At 35.8% G+C, this 19,975-nt stretch overlaps 1 protein-coding gene across 1 annotated transcript in view; it reads right to left on the bottom strand.

The window, feature by feature from the left end:
• Positions 1–9,632, bottom strand: part of LOC134531330 (hemicentin-2-like) — a 330,338-nt gene extending 320,706 nt beyond the window's left edge. The window contains exons 1-2 of the mRNA XM_063367025.1: positions 9,555–9,632; positions 9,370–9,504 (exon numbers count right to left, since the gene is read on the bottom strand). Coding sequence (XP_063223095.1) covers positions 9,370–9,504; positions 9,555–9,632 — 213 coding nt within the window. The remainder of the gene's footprint in view (positions 1–9,369; positions 9,505–9,554) is intronic.
• Positions 9,633–19,975: the final 10,343 nt, after the last annotated feature.

Here is a 19,975-nt window from a genome sequence, read left to right as displayed (position 1 = left end):
TGAAAATAATCTTAAAGAACTACTACTCACATTTATAATGAATAAAGTTCTAAACGTTAATATTAAAGGTAAGAAAAAAAATGTTAAATTAATGAAATAAGTTTTTTTACATCAGTCAAGGCAATAAAAAGACAATTCACTTAAAAATAAAGGGTCTTACGCAAATATATTTTAAACAAAAGTTGTTGTACAGTTCTTAAGCTTTACAGGGACATATCTCTCAAAAGTCTAGCTTAATTTATAGGATCACTAGAGACTCCCGAGCTTATCAATGTCGTCTACGCACTGCGACAGAGCCACAGCCGCAAGCGCTGTGGCCACTCTCACTCCCACGAAATCGAAGATTTTTAATCTTAGTAAAATTTGCTCCTAACTGAAATTTAAAACAGTGGTAACATTCAAGTGTTCTAGCAACATTTTAAATGTTTACCTCCGCAAACCTTGCGCGGAACACCGAAAACGAGAAGTTAAGTCCTAAATAATACTTTATTGACCACTCAACAATATGGCACTATAACGTAATTACTATAGTATACTTTCAGAAAAGCAAACCAAAACTTACTCAAAACATTATTCTCAATGATTAAATTTAAAAATCTTTCACTACGTTTGACTAAATATGATATTTATTCAATAATATTAGAAGAGAGGTGTTCTGAAAAAAAGGGCACAAATGAAAATACGTATAACAAAAACACGTAGAGCCCGATGTGAAAACATTAAATAAAAGTAGTTGCAAAGTTCTTAAACTTTAAATTAGTTTATTTGTTGAGAGCTTGGTACAATGTGTCTGACCGCTAAAGCGATCCGAGCCACGTAGTGTATACTACTGCGAGGTTGTCGAAGTAGGCTCGGGTCGGGACGAATTTCGCTGTAAAGAAACAAAGGTTTTTAATACATGGAAAATTATCCCAAAGAAGAAACTTTGTACAGTTGTAGAATGAACGTTTCTTAGTAACATATCAAAAGTTTACCGATGCAAACCTTGTGCGTCACGCCAAAAACGAGCAGTTAAGCCCAAAATGTCAATTTTTTGCAATGATCCACAATAATGGATATTGCAAATGCAGTTTATGGATTAGACTGACAGTATGGAACCCAAAATAATCTAGAAACATTGCCCTATCTGAGGATAGTGATAAAAAGTACAAAGTTTAAACATCTTTCTATAAAATAGACAATTAAATCATTAAAGTTAACGAATTCACTTTCATTCAATTTTTAGGAAATATAAATACATTTTACATAAACTTAAAGAGCCCAAAATGGAAATCGCTTAAAGTAAACGTTGTTGCATATTTATTCATCTTTAAATTGGTATATATTTTAAGTGTCTCATACAATTAGTCTGACCGCTGAAGCGATCCGAGCCGCGTAGTGTATACTACTGCGATGTTGTCGAAGTAGGCTCGTGTCGGGACGAATTTCGCTGTAAAGAAACAAAGGTTTTTAATACATGGAAAATTATCCCAAAGAAGAAACTTTGCACAGTTGTAGAGTGAACGTTTCTTAGTAACATATCAAAAGTTTACCGATGCAAACCTTGTGCGTCACGCCAAAAACGAGCAGTTAAGCTCAAAATGTCAATTTTTTGCAACGATCCACAATAATGGATATTGCAAATGCAGTTTATGGAGTAGACTGACAGTATGGAACCCAAAATAATCTAGAAACATTGCCCTATCTGAGGATAGTAATAAAAAGTACACAGTTTTAACATCTTTATATAAAATAGACAATTTAAATCATTAAAGTTGATAAATTCATTTTCATTCAATTTTACGGAAAAGTTAATACATCTTACATAAATATAAAGAGCCCTACGTGAAAATCGCTTTCAATAAACGTTGTTGCATATTTATTCTTCTTTAAATGGGTATATTTGTTAAGGGATTCATACAATTTGTTTGACCCCTGAAGCTATCCGAGCCCTGTAGTGTGTACTACTGTGAGGTTGCCGAAGTCGGCTTGGGGTCGGGACGAATTTCGCTGTTAAGAAACATGGAAAATTATCCCAAAGCAGAAACTTTGTACAGTTGTAGAATAAACTTTTCTTAGTAACATGTCAAAAGTTTACCGATGTAACCTTTGTGATCACACCAATAACGAGCAGTTAAGTCCTAAATGATAATTTCCCAAACGATCCACAAAATTGTGTTTCGTAAATAATTTAATAACTCTATAAATACTTTTTTTAAGTAGGCTCCCAGTATACAGCAAACTTGGTTTGTCCTCAAACGCCATACTACTACGGTAATAGGAATATGAAATCACTACAGACAAGATTTTGTTCCGTTTACTATGGTGAAACCAGAGCTAACCGAGAAATGACCGAACGTCCCGGAAAGTTGTGATATTTGACGATATTGCGCGAGTAGCACACCCGTACGTGACTACAGAGAATGGATAGTTTCCTTAACTGTTAGGATTTCTGGTACGAATACCCTCTCACAGGAAGGGTCATAAAATATGGTCAAACTCTTGCAAAAACATCCACCACCGCTCTTTGCCACTAGCAATCCAACGACGTCAGCTAGGCGCAGCACTCAAATACATTAACTTATTAAAAAAAAACTGAATATGTAATGCTACCTATAAGTTTTACAGCACAACTCGTGTTTTATATTTTTTCTGGGGAAAAAACCTATTATTATAGGAATTATGTTGTAAAAGTGGAAAAAAAAACTTAGAGTACATTTACGATGTATCGTTTTATTCAATTTTTATGTAGTAAACAGATTTTAAAGAAGTAAATATATAATTTTTCATTTTGTCGAATACAGGCTACATTAAAATTTTGCATTGTTCTGATCGAAAATAAAACGATGTATCAGAAATAAAAAAAATTTGTTGCTAAAAAAATAATTTTTAATAATAAAATTTTTGAAACAGAATAAATCCATGCAGATATAAAACCAGAGGTCCTCTAGAGTTTTTCATTTACAAGTTCCAAACAGAAATCGTTTATTGTTAATTTTATTGTATCTAAAAACATTCATATAAGAAAAAAAATGCATATCTCATTACATGTAACATACACCCTCTCATATGAATTAGCTATGTTTTAAGTAATCCCTAAATAAGACCCAGTTGAATGAGTGTCGCAGTACGCAGTGTGTCGCAATGCCGCGCTGGAACGGCGGTGGCCGTGAGAGATCAGTACGGCCGCAGTACACTGCAACGCTCGGGCCGCTTTAATGAGCCAACTAATTACGTTAGACTCTTTATAAATATTTTGTCTTAAAGCTAAAGGTATAACCAAAAACATTTATTTAGACATTTTTCGCATTGGACTCTTCAAATTGGTGTAAAAAGTATTTTTAACTGAGTGGCAAAGATAAAAAATAATATGTCATGAATTAATCGCTTAATATCACATCTTTAATATTAACAATTTATGCTTTTTACAACATTAATAGCTGTATTAGAGTCTCAAGATTATTTTGGTAGTTTTATGGACAGTCTAAATTAAAAACTGTACAAATGGGTAGCATTTTAATGGACTGATGTAAGTCGCTGTCATCTAGGACTTAAATGCAAATTTTCGGCGATACGCACAAGGTCTACAGCAGTAAACTTTCGGTATGTTATTAAGCATAGTCAAATCTACAACTGTGCAAAAATTCAGCTTTGGACAAATTTTTCACAGGTTTGTGGCTTTTTAAGTCTTGGTTTCCTGGACTACTGGTCCTCGCCCAGCCTGGCCGCCGACCTCCGCGGGTGGCGAGGGGTTGCTGAAGAGAGCGCCGAGGGATAGTCCGAGAGCGGGCCACAAGTCAAGTGTAGTCGCCCCCCCCTTCCCCTAGGACCCGTTTCTCCGCGGCGGAGCTGAGGGTCATCGCCGGAGGTTGATCCGCGCAGTGGGCGCAGAGGTACAGTCCGTCACACGGACCAGTCACGGTTTACTCCACAAGTCAGTTCACCAAGGTGGGAGGGATCCGTCATCTTGTTTTAACAGCCTGTAAGTCATAAGAATTTTAGAAGTTATACTACTTTAGGAACGTTATGAAAAAAAAAATGATAGCGAATTTTTTAAAATACGCGTGCACCATTCAACTACATTTTTATAGGATGAAAAAAAAGGCTATATACAAATAAAAATTATATATGTAGGATTAACCAACCATATTTAATATAATCACTCTAGTTATTTTAATATTTTAATTCTATTAATTGTTTGCAATAAAATTTAAAGTCAGTTATTTATCACTCCAAGTAAACTATAACTTTAAACGCGCGTGCATAAGTACACGCACACATTTTTTTCCCCCCGTTTGGATGAAAACAAATTCATCTTCGTAAAAGCGCTTGGGAATATCAAATAGCGGAAAACCTAAATTAAATAATAACTGGCTGCTACGAATAGTTTACCCTTTGAAGTATTTGTCCCAATTTAGTTGCATGTCAAGGCAAAAGTCTTATCTACCAGAACTTATATATACACCTTGTCACAACCACATATCTACAAACAGACCCTAGTCTGTAAGCACTGCGAGGAAATAACTTATTACTTCACGCGGGCGACTACAACTTTAAAGATAATCACACTAGTTCATAAGTGTTGATTTCAACAAGTAGCCAAAGCTAAGTCATGTGCCACGTTAAACTAAAAAAAATTAACACTGAAGCTTTATTGATTAAGCGGCTTTATCCCTCTTAAATATTAACTAAATGGATGTAATATTTCTGTCAAAAAATTTAATAATTTTTCCCATTAACTTTTGATGAATTTTTAATCACTTTAATACTAAAAATTACTCTATAGAAAACAACTGTCCGACTAAATAAATATGTTACTCGATATCACTTTTCTCAACATGGAGACCGAATTCGGCACACGTTATGATTACTAAAGTGCCAACCGCAATCATATAGAATGATTATCTCCGAATAACGAGAACTTAATTTTTCATACTAGGAATAACTTTCAACCAAGTCATGTGCAGTGTAACGCATTAAAGCCAAGTGTATTCGAACCACGAGATATTCTTCGTCGATTTGGATACTTGGCTTTCCTTTAAAACAAGCAATGACCAATGTCAGGCATATATAGGCCAAGTGTATCTGAACCACAAGAATTTCTTCGTAGATACTTGACATTTCTTCTAACCAATTTATGTACAATTTCAGGCATATAGACCCAGTACCTCCAAACCACGATGCCTTCTACGCTGATACTTATCATAACTTTAAAAAAAGCAATGACCTACTTGAAGCAGAAAAGGCAAGTGTCTCTGAACTGCCAGACCAACAGTATGGATATAACGTATTACAAGCATAAAGCCCAACTAGCTTGGCATATTTTAGGCTTTATATATAATCTAGAATCCCCGAAATATAGTTTATGCTTAGTAAAATATTAAGAGTTGCTGAACCATTAAATCTTTCGTCTTGACTACAGACTTGACTTCGCACATTTAACGAAAGGGACGCACATTCGGACACACATTCAAGTCAGTTCGTACGTTTATGCGGATGCTTGCAAATATGTTACATGTTATAAAATACCTATATTAAAAATAATACATTTGCTTAGCGTATCTATATATGTTTTATGCATATGTAAGTAAGTAACATATAGATACGCTAACCACACTTTTAATAATAGTATGTATATGCATACTACATATGTATTAATCTTCTAAATGTAACATTCATTAAACAATTTTTTGAAAGACATCCCTTGGTTTTCTCCGTGTACTCCTGGTTATACCTGGTAATTTGGTTTGTGTTCTCCATGTGCTTTTGGTTATTTCTGACAAAATAATCTCTTCAATCATATTTTTTATTAGAAACATCAATTTTATTTAGTGTGTCGGTTGGTTGGTGAATTAATTTTATCATATTAGAACTAATAACATTTTAATATGGTAGAATTCAAAAAACGTTTCATTACTCAATTGATACTATGACTTAAAACAGCTTAGAAACACTTTAATTCAAGACAATTTCCTTTATCCTTGAGGTCTAGCGAAGCCATCCTTTTCTTGTGAATGTGAGGATGCTTCTCGCATTCCACATAAAAATAAATGTTATTTACTTTACGACAAGTTCTGACGAAAACTGTTAATAAGGATTGGAACTACATTCATCATGTACCTATCTTGCATGAAATAAATTTACTCTCGCTGACGAAATATTTTATTGTGCACATATAATATATATTTATCGGAAAATATTGCACACAACCACTCCATAACTTTTAACCTCCATGATAACACACACGACTAAATCCTCCTTAGTGGCACTCAGCCCATGCTTACCTCCATGATAGCAGTCACCAACTCCACAGACTAATTCCTAGATAGTCGTACTCCTGCCGTGCTATCCACCATATTATCAGACAACCATTTCACAGACTAATTCCTAGACAGTTGAGATCATACCTTGCTTACCACCATAATATCTGACATCCATTCTATATTCTTATTCCTCTATAGTCAAGCTCCTGTTCGTACTAAAGTTCATGAGATCAGACACCCTTCACGATATGAGACACCCATTCGACTGACTAATTCTTCGATGGACGCGCTTCTGTTCTTGCTTACGTCCATGATATAAAACCTCTTATACAGATTAATTCCTCAATGGTTGCGCTTCTCTTCGTGCTTAGCTCCTTAACAGTCGTGTTTCTGTTAATGCTTTGCTTACCTCTATAATATCAAACACCCTTTCTACATTCTTATCCCTTCATGGTCATATTCCTGCTTGTACTTCCGTCCATGAAATCAGACACTCTTCATGTTATAAGATACCCAATCTACAGTCTAATTCCTCGGTGGTAGCAATCGTGTTCGTACTTACGTCCATGAAATCAGACACCCTTCATAATATTAGACACCCATTCTACAAACTAATTTCTCAATGGCCGCACACCTGTTCGTGATTAGGTCAATTAAATCGGACAACCTTTCAAATTGACTAATTCCTTAGTGGTCGCGCTCCTTTCCGTTCTTACCTCCACGATATGAGACATCGTTTCAATTGACTAATAAAATCATGGTTGAGCTGTTGTTCGTGCTTACCTCCATGATATCAGACACCCTACACAATTACTAATTTGTTCATGTTTGCGCTCCTGCCCATGCTTACCTCTATTACATCAGGCACTCACCAGACTAATACCTTAACACGATATCAGACATCCACCCCACTGACTTAGTCCTCCGTGGTTGCTCTCCTGCCCGCGCTGGGTCGGACGGTGAAGAGGGCGATGCGGGCCGCAGAGGCCAGCTTCTCAGCTCGTCAATATTTCACAGCGGCTGAGCCGAGTTCTTTCCCCCTCCTTCAGCACTTCGTCCTCGCCACATCATTCCCAGGCACATGCAACATTCACAGCGGGCCCCGGGCGGCGAACCGCCACCGCGACTTGCTCGTGGCTTGTCAGCGGCGAGGTCGCTGCAGACGAGAGTCGTCTACGGTTTGGCTCACTCGCCCGCTGCACTGCAGAGCCTGGATGTCGCTGGGCGCGTGCGAATATCTCTTACTGAATTGGAGTTGAATTCAAAGACGATCATCGTGATATTTTTGGGAAAAGACCATAGAATTAAAAACAAAAGAATGGGAATTTTTTTTATTTGATATATGTATTTGTTTAAGAAATATTTGTGTGCACTTAAGTGAAAAAGCAATATAAATATATATGTTTTAAAATAAATGTTTAATTCCCTTAGATATCTTTTCAGTGGTAGCAAACAGCTTATTGATTTTTTTATACTTATGAATATTTCATGATTGCATTATATGTATATAATATCATCTGGACTTCAACCATTCTACTTTTCACTGTGTTTACGTTAAGAAAAAATACATTGGATATTACATAAATCCTACTATTAAAATTATAACTGTGTTTCTAAACATATATATATGAAACTGCAACAGTAAATCTTAGCCTCAATGTCTATGGTTACACCAAGTGACACCAAGTCGGTTTAGCTACACTTTATCGAATACAATATAATATTCCTTTCTTCGAAGTAAAAGTGTCTAAAAACAAATGGTAAACGAATAAAAAATACGTTTTGGTATTGGAAAACTATAAAATTCGCACAGGTCTAGTTATTTCTTACTAGATATTCTTATACGTGTAAAATGTAAGCTAACACTTTCCAGCCATAGGATTAAAAATAAAAAGGGAACGTACGCTTAACGTCTAATGATTATTTTGTCTGAACTTTTTTATTAGGTTTATTACGCTATCGGTTTTATCCCGTTTTTCCAATAGGGTGAGGGATAAAGAGGTGGAAGTGAAAAGAGGAATGTGGAGTACAGTCTCATTGAAAATTTAATTTACAATTTTAATATCTTGCCTCATGCAAGATTCGAACTCATAGCCCTTGAACACCGAAAGTGAAACATCGGTAGAAATAGGCATGAAATAATAATTATAATGTAAGCATAAATTCACCCGACATAGTGAGCAGACCCTAGCCTTAAAGTGTTTCAGGGTTTTGAATTTTGATTTTTAAATATTCGAGGTTCTCTGGAATGTAGTGGTTTACGTAAAATATTTTCGCAAATTTGAGTTTCCCACACCAAATAATAACTTGAACTTTTCCGAAGTGAAATATGCAGCTAACTGAATCCTGCACAGTAGTTGACTTACACCACTTTTTTTCTGGAACTCCTCGTATCTTCATAGCTTAATTATAAAGCTTGTATTTTTTACCTGGTCGTATGTTTCGAAAACAACATTCTAAAGCATAGCTGCTGTTACTTTTGTCACATTTGTAACCAAAACGAATTTTTTCTTATTTCATCGTCTTATGAGAAATAACGGTGGTTTCCTTTGCTTCAATCACAATAGCGGGATTTGGCGCGACGCGATGAACGCGACGCGAATAAAACATTTACCCCAACATATCACGTTGTTCAAACTGTAACGTCAGTGGTATTAAACTAGCTGACGCGACAGATGCTGTTACTGAAATGTGGATTATAATTTTTGGTTTCGAACTATTGTCAAACAGATGGTTTGACTAAATTGAATTAATTTTTTTTATTAAATTATTTGTTTGTATTTCAACTATCGTAGATGTGAATTTAAATTGTAATTTCGAGCTCCATGTGTACGGGTGTTTCTTTTTTTTTTTTTTTAGGGGAGGGTGGAGGGTTGAGTTGTGATATGGGGGAGGGGGAAAGGCCTTGCTGAGCCTCATTTGATTATTATTATAATTTTTTGGAGGGAATATTTATGTTCAGCCAAATACTTAAATTAAATGGAAAACACCTCTGTTATCAAAAATTACATTAAACTATTAAGTTCAGTATGTGAGACGAAAACTTTATAAACATTCCACGGCCAATCTCGGATTTTTTTTAATGTTATGTTTTGCAACAGAATTATTTTTCCTTTGCACGACAGACCATCTTGTAACAAGTTCCTGGAGCCATCATGTCTCTCACTGGCGTTGAGTCCGGTTGTGACCTCGTCGGGCATTGAACCCTTGCCGCCGCGTCGGGAGGCGAGTGATCAGAATTTCCGTCGCCGAACACAGTCACCTGAGCATGGACACAGTGCCCACGGTGTAAAACACAACACTTCGACCGACACTTCTTGGGCCGTCAGCTGGACCAATAGCGGCTCCGCACAGCGCCCGTGTAGTCCTCTCCTTGGAACTCAGGTTCATCTCGAAGAAAGTCTGCCTATTGTAGCCGTTGCCACGGTGCGACTTCCAGAAAAGTATTTATTTATAGTTTTCGTTTAGTGGACTATACACTCCAAAACCATCGTCACCTCAAAAGTTATTATATTAATTTATATACATGTATCACATTTTAATTAACACGATATATATCGCAATCTGGCACAAATCACTGACAAACTGATATATCAATGAATGTATTGGAAGATCTCGGTCAAGTTCGTTAATGGACAAAATCAGACCAAAGGGGTATAAATGAGGAAAGTTTTTTCTTTTCTTTTGAAAAACAGAAAAGTCGCTGTTACTATAATAATATAATAAAATAATAAAAGATCTTATCAGTATGAAGCTATTGTATCTCTTTGAAGTAATAGTAACATTTTTGTCTGTATAAAGTTTTGATACTATAAACCATAACTGCAAGGAGAGGAGATAAAAATTATTGATAGACAAAATAAGTCATAAAGTTTTTAGTACTATACTATAAAATTTATTATAATTTATTGTGAAAAACCATAAGTTTATCTTAAATTGGATAAGGTGAATAATTATTGAAATGGCTTTAAATAAACATATTTACTACGTATTATTTAAAATTTGTTCAATTTTACTGCAAACATTAACATTATTATAAACCTTCGTCCGAAACAAATTGTTGCAAGAAAAGTTAATAATGGAAAGGATAAAATACAGTTTTTGAAGGTCAAAACAATTGATAGATTCCTTAATAGTTATAGTATGAAATTCGATATAAGTTATTCAATACTGAATGCCTCAAATTATGGACCTTCAAAACATTTTCGCTGTATGGAATATGAGGCAAATGTAAGTTAATAATAATGCAATATTGAAGAACATACACGTTTTTATGTTACCTACATCAAGTTTTAAAATTTTTCATGATGTTTCTAGAAATTTCCAGAAAGATCCAGAAGAAACTTAGCTGTGCCGGTCAGCTGTGCCGAATAGATAATTTATTAAACAAGATATTGGGTGGAAAACGGAACCTCTGAGATTATAGCGTAACCTCGAACCACTTTGAGTATCAACTCGGTGCTGTCAAGATCATTTGTCATGTGAAGGTGACATTAGTAATCTCAAAGCTGAGGACCAGTGAGATAGGGTGCATTTCTATAAATATGGAGAGTTTGCAAATACCTACTTGACCATTGTGCAAATAATTGTATTCTATTTTTTGGAATATGCTTGAATAATAAGTACATGACACGTTTAGAAAAATAATATCAAGCTTAAACAAGAACCTGACCCAATGGCTGGATTGCGGACACACTTCTCTCTCTTCCCTCCCCTTTTTTTCCCAAATCCTTCCCTTGCACCCGAAGACTGGGCTGAAAGTTCTTATTTTTTCTACGTTAAGCACAAACAATAAATTTTTTAAGATGATTAAAAAAATTGTTTGTAGAAACTACAAAACAATTTTGAAGTGTCCACAAATTACTGAGGTAATAATAATCGTTTATTGATTACAAAAACATTTATGTTATTGTTACTGCAACAATTTGGAGAAAGATAAATTGGCAGCCTAATAAAGTTTATTTTTTTTTTATTTCTGTAAAAAAACACTCTTAGACTGACATATATACCCACACGTGAAAAAACATTTTCTGGTATTTTATTTCTCATGGAAATTGTTATTAATTGTTTCAAGTAAAACTTTTTTGGGCGTAGATGGAGTGCAACTTAAGTGTGCATCGAAACTCTTGCGCAGCATGCACAATAAATGACGAAGGACATAGGACGAAATCCAATGCACATGTGCGCTTGGTACAGGTGTGTTCAAACGCAAAAAAGATAAAAAGGAGAACGTATTTTATTTTCCAACGTTGATAAATACCTGCAGTTCTTGTAACAAAAATTGTAGGAAAAGTGTTTTTTTATGTCACTAACGAACAATGTTCCTGTAGTTAGGTTTCCTTAATTATTTGCAATTTACTAAAAAAGAAAACTGTTTTAGAACACTGATGGTGTATGATGATATAAAACATTTTTTTGTTCTCATTATATGATTAGGCTATTTAGTCATATATATTTAGTCATATATACTTTTATGATTATTTAGTCATACCAAAAAACTGTAACTTAGAGGCATTTTTTATAAGCACAAGCAATTATTTTTTAACTATTCGATTGTTGGTAGCCTAATATTTATCTTATTTTTGATTAATCAGAAATGTTATAGAAACAAAATTTGTCTAATAACATCAAAAGAGAAGAACTTTATGATCAGACTCGTACTGATTGGCCAAAAGCTCCGGCAATCATGGCCACCCACAGAGACCAATAACAGGTAGGCCATGCATGACCCTATATTAATGCTCTGCCATAACACCAATCCTTGAAGCTGGATGCAATTATGCATGCCCAAAAAGGGAAGGGGGTCACTAAGAAGTCGTTAAAGACTCTGGCCACGTAGGTCTAAGATCTAGGTTAAAAACCTCACAATAATAGGACGCATCTGCAAGGTAGCATGCAATGATGCATTTCAAATGCACTCACTCGTCCGGATGCCGTGTGTTCGTCGCCTGGTGCGGCGAACACAGCTGCGAACTCCGCTCCCCGCACCACACCCACGAGCAAGCACGGTGGAGCTGCAACTGCCAATTAGCTCGCCTGTGGTGAACACGAGCCGTGCGCACCAGAGGTCCGCTTGTGCGGAGCATGAAAGACGAGGTGGGGACCTCGCTTTGAGCTCGCGTTCGTGAAGCTCCCGCCACTGGCTTTTGATCGCTTCACGGGGATGCGCCTGCGCCACCTCGCGACACGGTCACACCCGTGGTGTGTGTGTGTGTGGGGGGGGGGGGGTACTTCCCCCGTCTACCCGGGCACACACACGACGTGCAGAGCTTCAGAAGAAACCACGCCGTTTGAAGACTCTCAACACATCCGTGTTGGGTCTGTTTGCAAAAAGCATTTAAGAATACGCTGAGGGCGGATGAGTAGTACCGTGTCCTTATTAAGTTTTTTAAACGTTATTTTAAGGAGATTGAGAATAGTTAAAAAAAAAAGCTTGTATTCAGAGTAAATTTTTGATAAGAACCTCCCGGTACAGATTCTTGAAATCACTCAAGGTACTTGCTGTAAATACTCTTTTGTATTCATTTCTCTACCATCTAAAGTCATGCTTTCCACTCGAATTTAAAAGTTGCCCTGTGCACAACGCGAATACTGCGCGCCAGTTGAGAGCCTTGCCCTTAGAGGCGATACCACGCTTGAAGCACCAGCGATCGTTGCCCTTATCATCCCGCCTTAATAACACGAATAATACACCCCTGACGAGGCGGCCCCCCTAAGTTTACACTGTGAACATAGTTTTGGTAACATTCTTATACAAAATCGTATAATGGATGGTAATAATCTTTGCATTTTAAACAGATATTTCTCATCTTTCGAGGTTTCATTCCCAAAAAAATAAGTATAAGTAACTAATCGTATTTGTCGTGTTAATATCGCCGGCAGTGTGAAAATAGATTTATGTTCCAAAATGTTGAAGAGAATCTTCTTGACAGCTGGAAGGATAAGTAAGGTAAAGTAGTAAGATCGTACCGAAAAGTGCATGGCGAAAATTGTTGGCAACGAAAGCTTCAAGTTACAAAAACTGAATGTAAAAATATCAATAGCCGTGCACAGCTTAACAGGCAAACAAAATAGAAAATAATCGATTATGACTTGATTTTCTATCGATAAAACATAAAAATAATCAATTAAATGATTATATATGATTTTCGAGGAGAAATTTAGTTAAATATATTTGTAAAGATTATTAACAATAAAAAAAGTATGCTTTGCGGATACGTGGTTCCGACCGCCATCTTGGATTGTGACATCACGGCATCCATCTTGGATGACCTTGACCTTCAAAATTTCTCAACAATTCCTCAAAATACCTCAAAATTCCTGAAAATGTACTCTATTTTTAAGGAAAAAGTCCCTAAAAAAATTTAAAATTTGGAATTCTTAAAACCCCAAAAGACTTTGCCTTTGAAAGAACCCAAAATCCTTAAAACGGCTTGAATTCCCCATCAACAAGCTGCCCTAAGCAGGCGAGGCCATGACCTTCACCTTGCCCTAAATTTGAAATTCTTTAATTTCTGACCAAAATTTCCGAAAATAAATCCATAAAATTCACAAAAATGAAAATTACCCACAGCGGCATAAATTCCCGTCGTCTAGCTGCCCTAAGCCGCCAGCGTCATGAACTTGACCTTAATAATAAACACTATATCTTAATATTTGACCAAAAAAATCCGAAAAAAATATAGAAACATTTTTACTCAAACGTTGCACTTTTCGTTACGCTCGCCATCTTAAAACCGAACGTCCTATTCCCCGATTGTTGCACTTTTCGTTTCATCCACCATCTCGGTCATGCATTATGTCATCGTTGCACTTTTCGCTACGGCCACCAATTTAGATTCTAAAACGTTGAAATTTTCGTTACGGTCATCATCTTATGGTCTGCTGGTGGCTGCTGTCTTAAACGATGTCATGGCAGCCATCTTGGTTTTTCTGTTCTGCTGGAGTTATCCATCTTTGATTCTATAAAAGATGAAATTTTCTTTATGGCCATGACTTGAAAAATCCGTAATTATTATCCGATTTTAGAGGGAAAATTTTTAAAATTAATACAAAATTCATTTGATAATTTTTTAAATATAAACGTCATTGCATCATGAAGTCCATTGTTCAAACAGGAGAGGTCATTCGATTAAATATGGGGACGGATCCGCCCTCAACGAAAGCTACCGACAGACTGATCCCCCCCACTAATGCCAAGGTTGTTATTACGCCAGCCAGTATGACGTCACTGCAGTCATCTTGCTTACAATAATCTGTACCAGGAGAGCTAGCGTACACAACATCTGCTAGAGTGCACTGTTGCCATATTAGTTTAATTTTTTCCACTAGAGCGCCGAAATCATTTATTACCAGGGAGCCGCCATCTTGACATTCGGACGCCATGTTGAATTTCGGAAATTATTAAGCTATAAATTCGGGTAAAATTTCTAAAAAAAAGAGAAAAGACAATACAAACACAGGACACGCAATACACGCACTAGACACGCAATGAACACGCAGCGAACACGCAATGGTCACACAGTACATACTGGATACACAGTAGACACACAGAACACACAATGGGCACACAATAACCACACAGGACATGTAATGGACACACAGTACATACAAAGGACACGAAATGGACACACATTATACACCAGACACACAGTATAGAATAGACACACACAGTACACACACAAAACACGCAATGGACACATTACACACTGGACACACAATATATACACAGGACATGCAACGAACACACAGTACACACTGGACACACAGAGAATAGAGGCTACAGAATTAAAAGACTACGAAGATGCAAGTCTACGAGGCAACATGGCAACAAAGCCTACTATACTACGAGGCTACTGGACTAAAATACTACTAAGCTACCAGTCTACGAGTCTAAAAGGCTACAACTAGCTACAATAGCTCCATTCAGCAGCAAGGGTTAATTTATCTCATTCAAATAACTTGTTTCAAGTACCTAGTCCAGATTATTGCATCAGTTAGCCCCTCATGTTGTGTTGTAAAGGCTGTTGCTGTTTTATGTACGATGCAGGATCCTCACTCACGATCGCAAGAGAAGGAGAGCTTTGCTACACATCAAGGAGAAGGAAATTCGTCTCGCATGTCAATGTTTTCCAACTGTGTCAAGTCATAGTAATCGTGTATGTAATAAAACATCGTTTGACATGTTGTACAGACACTCGCTCTTTCATGTGGGATGCAGGATGCTCACTCACGATCGCAAGAGGAGTACTTCGCTAGATTCCAAGGAGAAGGAAGTTCATATTGCATGATAGTAATTTCCAGCCGTCTTAAGGCATTTTATTTGACTGATTAATGATATTTTCTTTTAATTCCACCTGATAAAATTATTTTTAGTGTTGATTTAGTAATAAAAATTCAATAATTAAAATTTAACTCTGAATAAAATAACACGTCTCATTAAGTAATCAAAATGTCGTGCAGAGATTGATATCTCATAAATAACCAGAAGCACTCGAATAACATCAACAGAAGTCTTGCCAGGAATAAACAAGAGCATACGGAGAAAACCAATAGAAGCTTCGCCATGTATGGACAGAAGAACTTTGAGAAACCAAAAAAAATATTGGCAGGAATAATCAGGAGCACACGGAGAAACCAGTTATTTATTTTTTATTTTTTGAGATTTTTAAATTTAAGGTTATTTTTCTTTGATTTTTTTTCATTCATTGATCTTGATTCAAGAAAATGTACGCTAGTTTTCTTCGTGTTTTCCTGATTATTCATGCCAATATTATAATGATTAACTCTCGCTGACGAAATATTAAAAATTCTATTTAAGTTTTTGATCCAATTTGAAACTTTCAGTAAGCATCTGTCATTACTCACAGAAGCTAAAATGGATGCGGGTTGGTTGCCTGCTACTGAATCGGAAGGATACCGCTTTAGATACTACTGCAAGAAATTTGTCTTGAGATGGAATGCTAGACATCACGCGAAAAATGATTGTGTTAAAAACCCGCTACGCAATATGTTAATTTGTGATAGGTGTAGCAGTTTGTTTACACGAATTGTTAGGTTAAAAAACACGGCATAACTTGTAAAGCCAAACCTACTTACAAGATAGAGGATATCGTAAAGCCACTACACTAACAAATAGTGTGGTGATTGTAAATTATTTTTCTTATCTTAAGCGTGATTATGTTAATAGCTCTCCTGATTTCGACAAAGAACTTAAATTGAAGTATGCTGACTGTTTAAGGAAGACTGAAACAATTGGGAGTATCATCTCAAAACTGAGAATAATTTCAAGTTCATATAAAGTAGATCATCTAAAATTTGGAATAATGATGGAAGCTTAAAAGGGAAGGTTTTAGACGATGAAGAAGCTTGGACGACAACGACTTCGGATTCTTACAGTAATCCAGGTAAAGACGCTGGCTTCTATGGTGATGGCGATAGTGACGCTGAAGTTGGTGATGCGATCAAGACTGCTCTGAAGCACCTAAAGGATGCAAGAACAAAGACTGTGATGAAACTCTGAGACCAAAAAGATGTAATAAAATAAATTATCCTGATAAAGCATATGATGATCTCTGGGTCAATAGTGATATTAAAAATATTCATAATAAATATGCAAGGAAGATGACTGTAGAAGAGATTGATTGCTCATCATGGGCAGATTCTTACATATTGATGGACAGGTTAAGACTTCTACGTGCTTCGCTTTATGCAGGAAACTATTCGCACATTAAAGAAGTAGCCTTTACAATCAAAGAACTTAGGGAAGCTTGCTAAATGAAAAAACGACATGTTTTACTTGGATTTGTACAAATTAATATATATATATATGTATGTATATATATTTGACTTTTGAAACTTATTTCACGAAATCTGATTTATATTTTATAACTAATTCTAAGTTCTCGCGACTTCATGTTCAATGTGTGCAATACATGTCCGTTGCGTGTCCTATGTGTGTGTATTGTGTATTTATTGCGTGTCCTGTGTGTACTGAGTCCATTGCATGTACTGTGTGTGTACTGTGTGTTCATTGTGTGTCCAGTGTGTGTTTACTGTGTTTTCATTTTGTGCCCAGTGTGTGTACTGTGTGTCCATTGCGTGGCTTGTATATTTACTGTGAATCAATTACGTGTACTGTGTGTACTGCAAATTCAATATATGTGTACCGTGTGTTCATTGCGTGTCCAGTATGTGTACTGTGTTAAGTGTGTGTACTGTGTGTCCATTGTGTGTTCTGTATGTGTACGGTGTCTTCGTTGTGTGTACTGTGTGTGTACTATGTGTCCATTGTGTGTTTATAGTGTCTTCTTTTCTTTTGTTGCATGTGTAAAGATTCGTTAAATATGTGTAGTCGACTCTTTAGTACATAGCTCTGAATATCTACTGGTTCAAAACTTCTTGGTCTTGATAAGGTCTGGCAGTTCGGATAATTTGTCTTAACTACTTGAAACATGTTTTATATGTCATCGACCACGAAGTCCTTGTCGTCCAGAGACGTCTGGTCTACACGCATGTCATTGTACATGACCTGTCCTCGTTTTCCAAAGAAAATTTAACTATACGCCTAACATAGTACAAGCATTTGTTGGAAAGTATTCCAAGTACTGAAAAATTATATTTCCATGATAGGTACAGCAACCACATATTTATTTCGATGGACGAAATAAAAAGAATCGTTTTTCGCAGAGATATTTTAATAAACTCCACGAAAGTTAATTGAAAACCGAATTTAATTTTTTTAAAAGCTTTATTTTCTCGTACTATTGGCTGAGATACAAACCAAGGATGGAAAACCATCAAGTCGATCATTATTTTAAAAGTGATTTTTGGATGAGTTTTTGAATTATTTCCGAATTTTAACGTCAATAAAATACAAATTTATAAATGTCATATGATATGTCATCATCGGTTTACTGGATGATGGTAGACTAGCAACCAAAGGTGCTTTTATTGAATAAAATGTTTATGAAAATTTTTATTTTTTCTGCATCGATCATTTATAGAACCAAGATTAGGAACTGCTCGAATTAATCAATTAATTGATTGGAGATACATTTAATATAGTTTGGAATTTTTTCCCGAATTTATAACTAAATAAATATGAATTTCCAATTTGGTGCCAAAATTTAAAGATGGTGGGTACCGCAGTAATAAATTATTACTTCACACTAGCGGGTAAAAATTAAACTAATTTGGTGGCAGCATTCTCTAGCGGACGAAAACAACATGTTATATCTCAGATTATGGCCTCCAGCAGAAGAAAACTATATGGCGGATATGATGTACTATTTAGCGATATATATTGGCATTAGTGGTGGGAAGTGAGTCTGCTGGTGGCTTCTGTGCAGGAAGGATCCGTCGCCATTTTTATTTTTGCTCCCAATGGGTTCAAACTGAAGACTACATGAAGTAAGTGCGTTTTTTAATGGAATTTCTTTAAGTTTTGATTAATTATTTATATGAATTTTAATATTTTTCTCGATTTCCTAGAAAAATTATTACGGATTTTTAAGACGGTGACCTCAATCAATTAATTGAAGATACCGGTAATATTTTTATAAAAATTATTGTTATTAAGTTTTTATTAATTACAATTTTTTTCTCATTAATATCAGATAATAATCATGGATTTTTAAGATGGCTGCCATAACGAAAATTCTAACGTTTACGCAACAATTCAAAATGGTGGCCATGGCATCCTAATTGTTAAGATAATGACTTCAGTGGCTTATGGCGGTTTGTAGATGTGAATTTTAAGAAGCCGCTTTGCGGACTTTGGGTTCATTCAAAGGAAAGAGTATTTTGGAGCATTCCTAAGTTCGAATTTTTAAATTTTTGAGGAATAAAGCGGGGAAAGTTCCCTCAAAACGGGAAATCTTACCTCAAAATAGGGAAATGATTACTTTTTATTTTTTATTTTTTTAGACATTTTGGTGGAATTTTATTTAATTTGGGCGAATTTTGGGCAAATTTTGAGTCATTTTGACAATTTCTGACAATTTTGAAGGTCAAGGTCAAAGGTCATCCAATACGGCCGCCGTGACATCACAATAAAAAATGGTGGACATTAGCTCCCGCCACCATAGGCCTTACAGCCTGAAGCCTACTACAATAAATACCAAAGTATACTACTATGTTTCAATTGCAGAACATTATCACACAAATCGTATCCCAGGAAAATTTTCCGATAACCTAACTTGTGTTAGTAGGATTAAAATTGAGTGCTATAAAAAGTGAACTAAATTTCACTAGGAACTAGCATAGAACAAAACCACGTTTGCATTAGTTTACGCCCTTAAATATAATGGCGTATTTACAGGATAAAAAAAAGCGTTAAGTTGGCGGCTATGGCGAGGAATCTCGTATAGCTCCCCTCCGTTGCCGTTTACGATATTGGATCCAGACACTCGTGAACAGCTATAAACTTGTTTAGCTTTTATTTACGATCTTTTCGATCTCAGGGTCCCTAGGTGATCGGTTTACGCTTGCGACGAACTCAATGCCAACGAGTCTGATAGGTGGCTGAGAAGGTAAACACATCTTTTTGTTTATTTCCGCAATTAATTTTCAATTTTCTTTATGAAATTCATGGAATATTATATGTAACTAAGTATTTCCAAAACTAAGGTTTTTAAATTTACTTTCATAATATTATAAAAAATTACTTTTCCTAACATTATTTTCATACAACATTTGGCAAAAATATAGGTACTAGGGCTAAAAAAGATAAT

The sequence above is a fragment of the Bacillus rossius genome, chromosome 3, assembly GCF_032445375.1.
Source record: "Bacillus rossius redtenbacheri isolate Brsri chromosome 3, Brsri_v3, whole genome shotgun sequence".
Classification (NCBI taxonomy): Eukaryota; Metazoa; Arthropoda; class Insecta; order Phasmatodea; family Bacillidae; genus Bacillus; species Bacillus rossius.
This window is presented reverse-complemented; position numbering and strand designations above follow the sequence as displayed.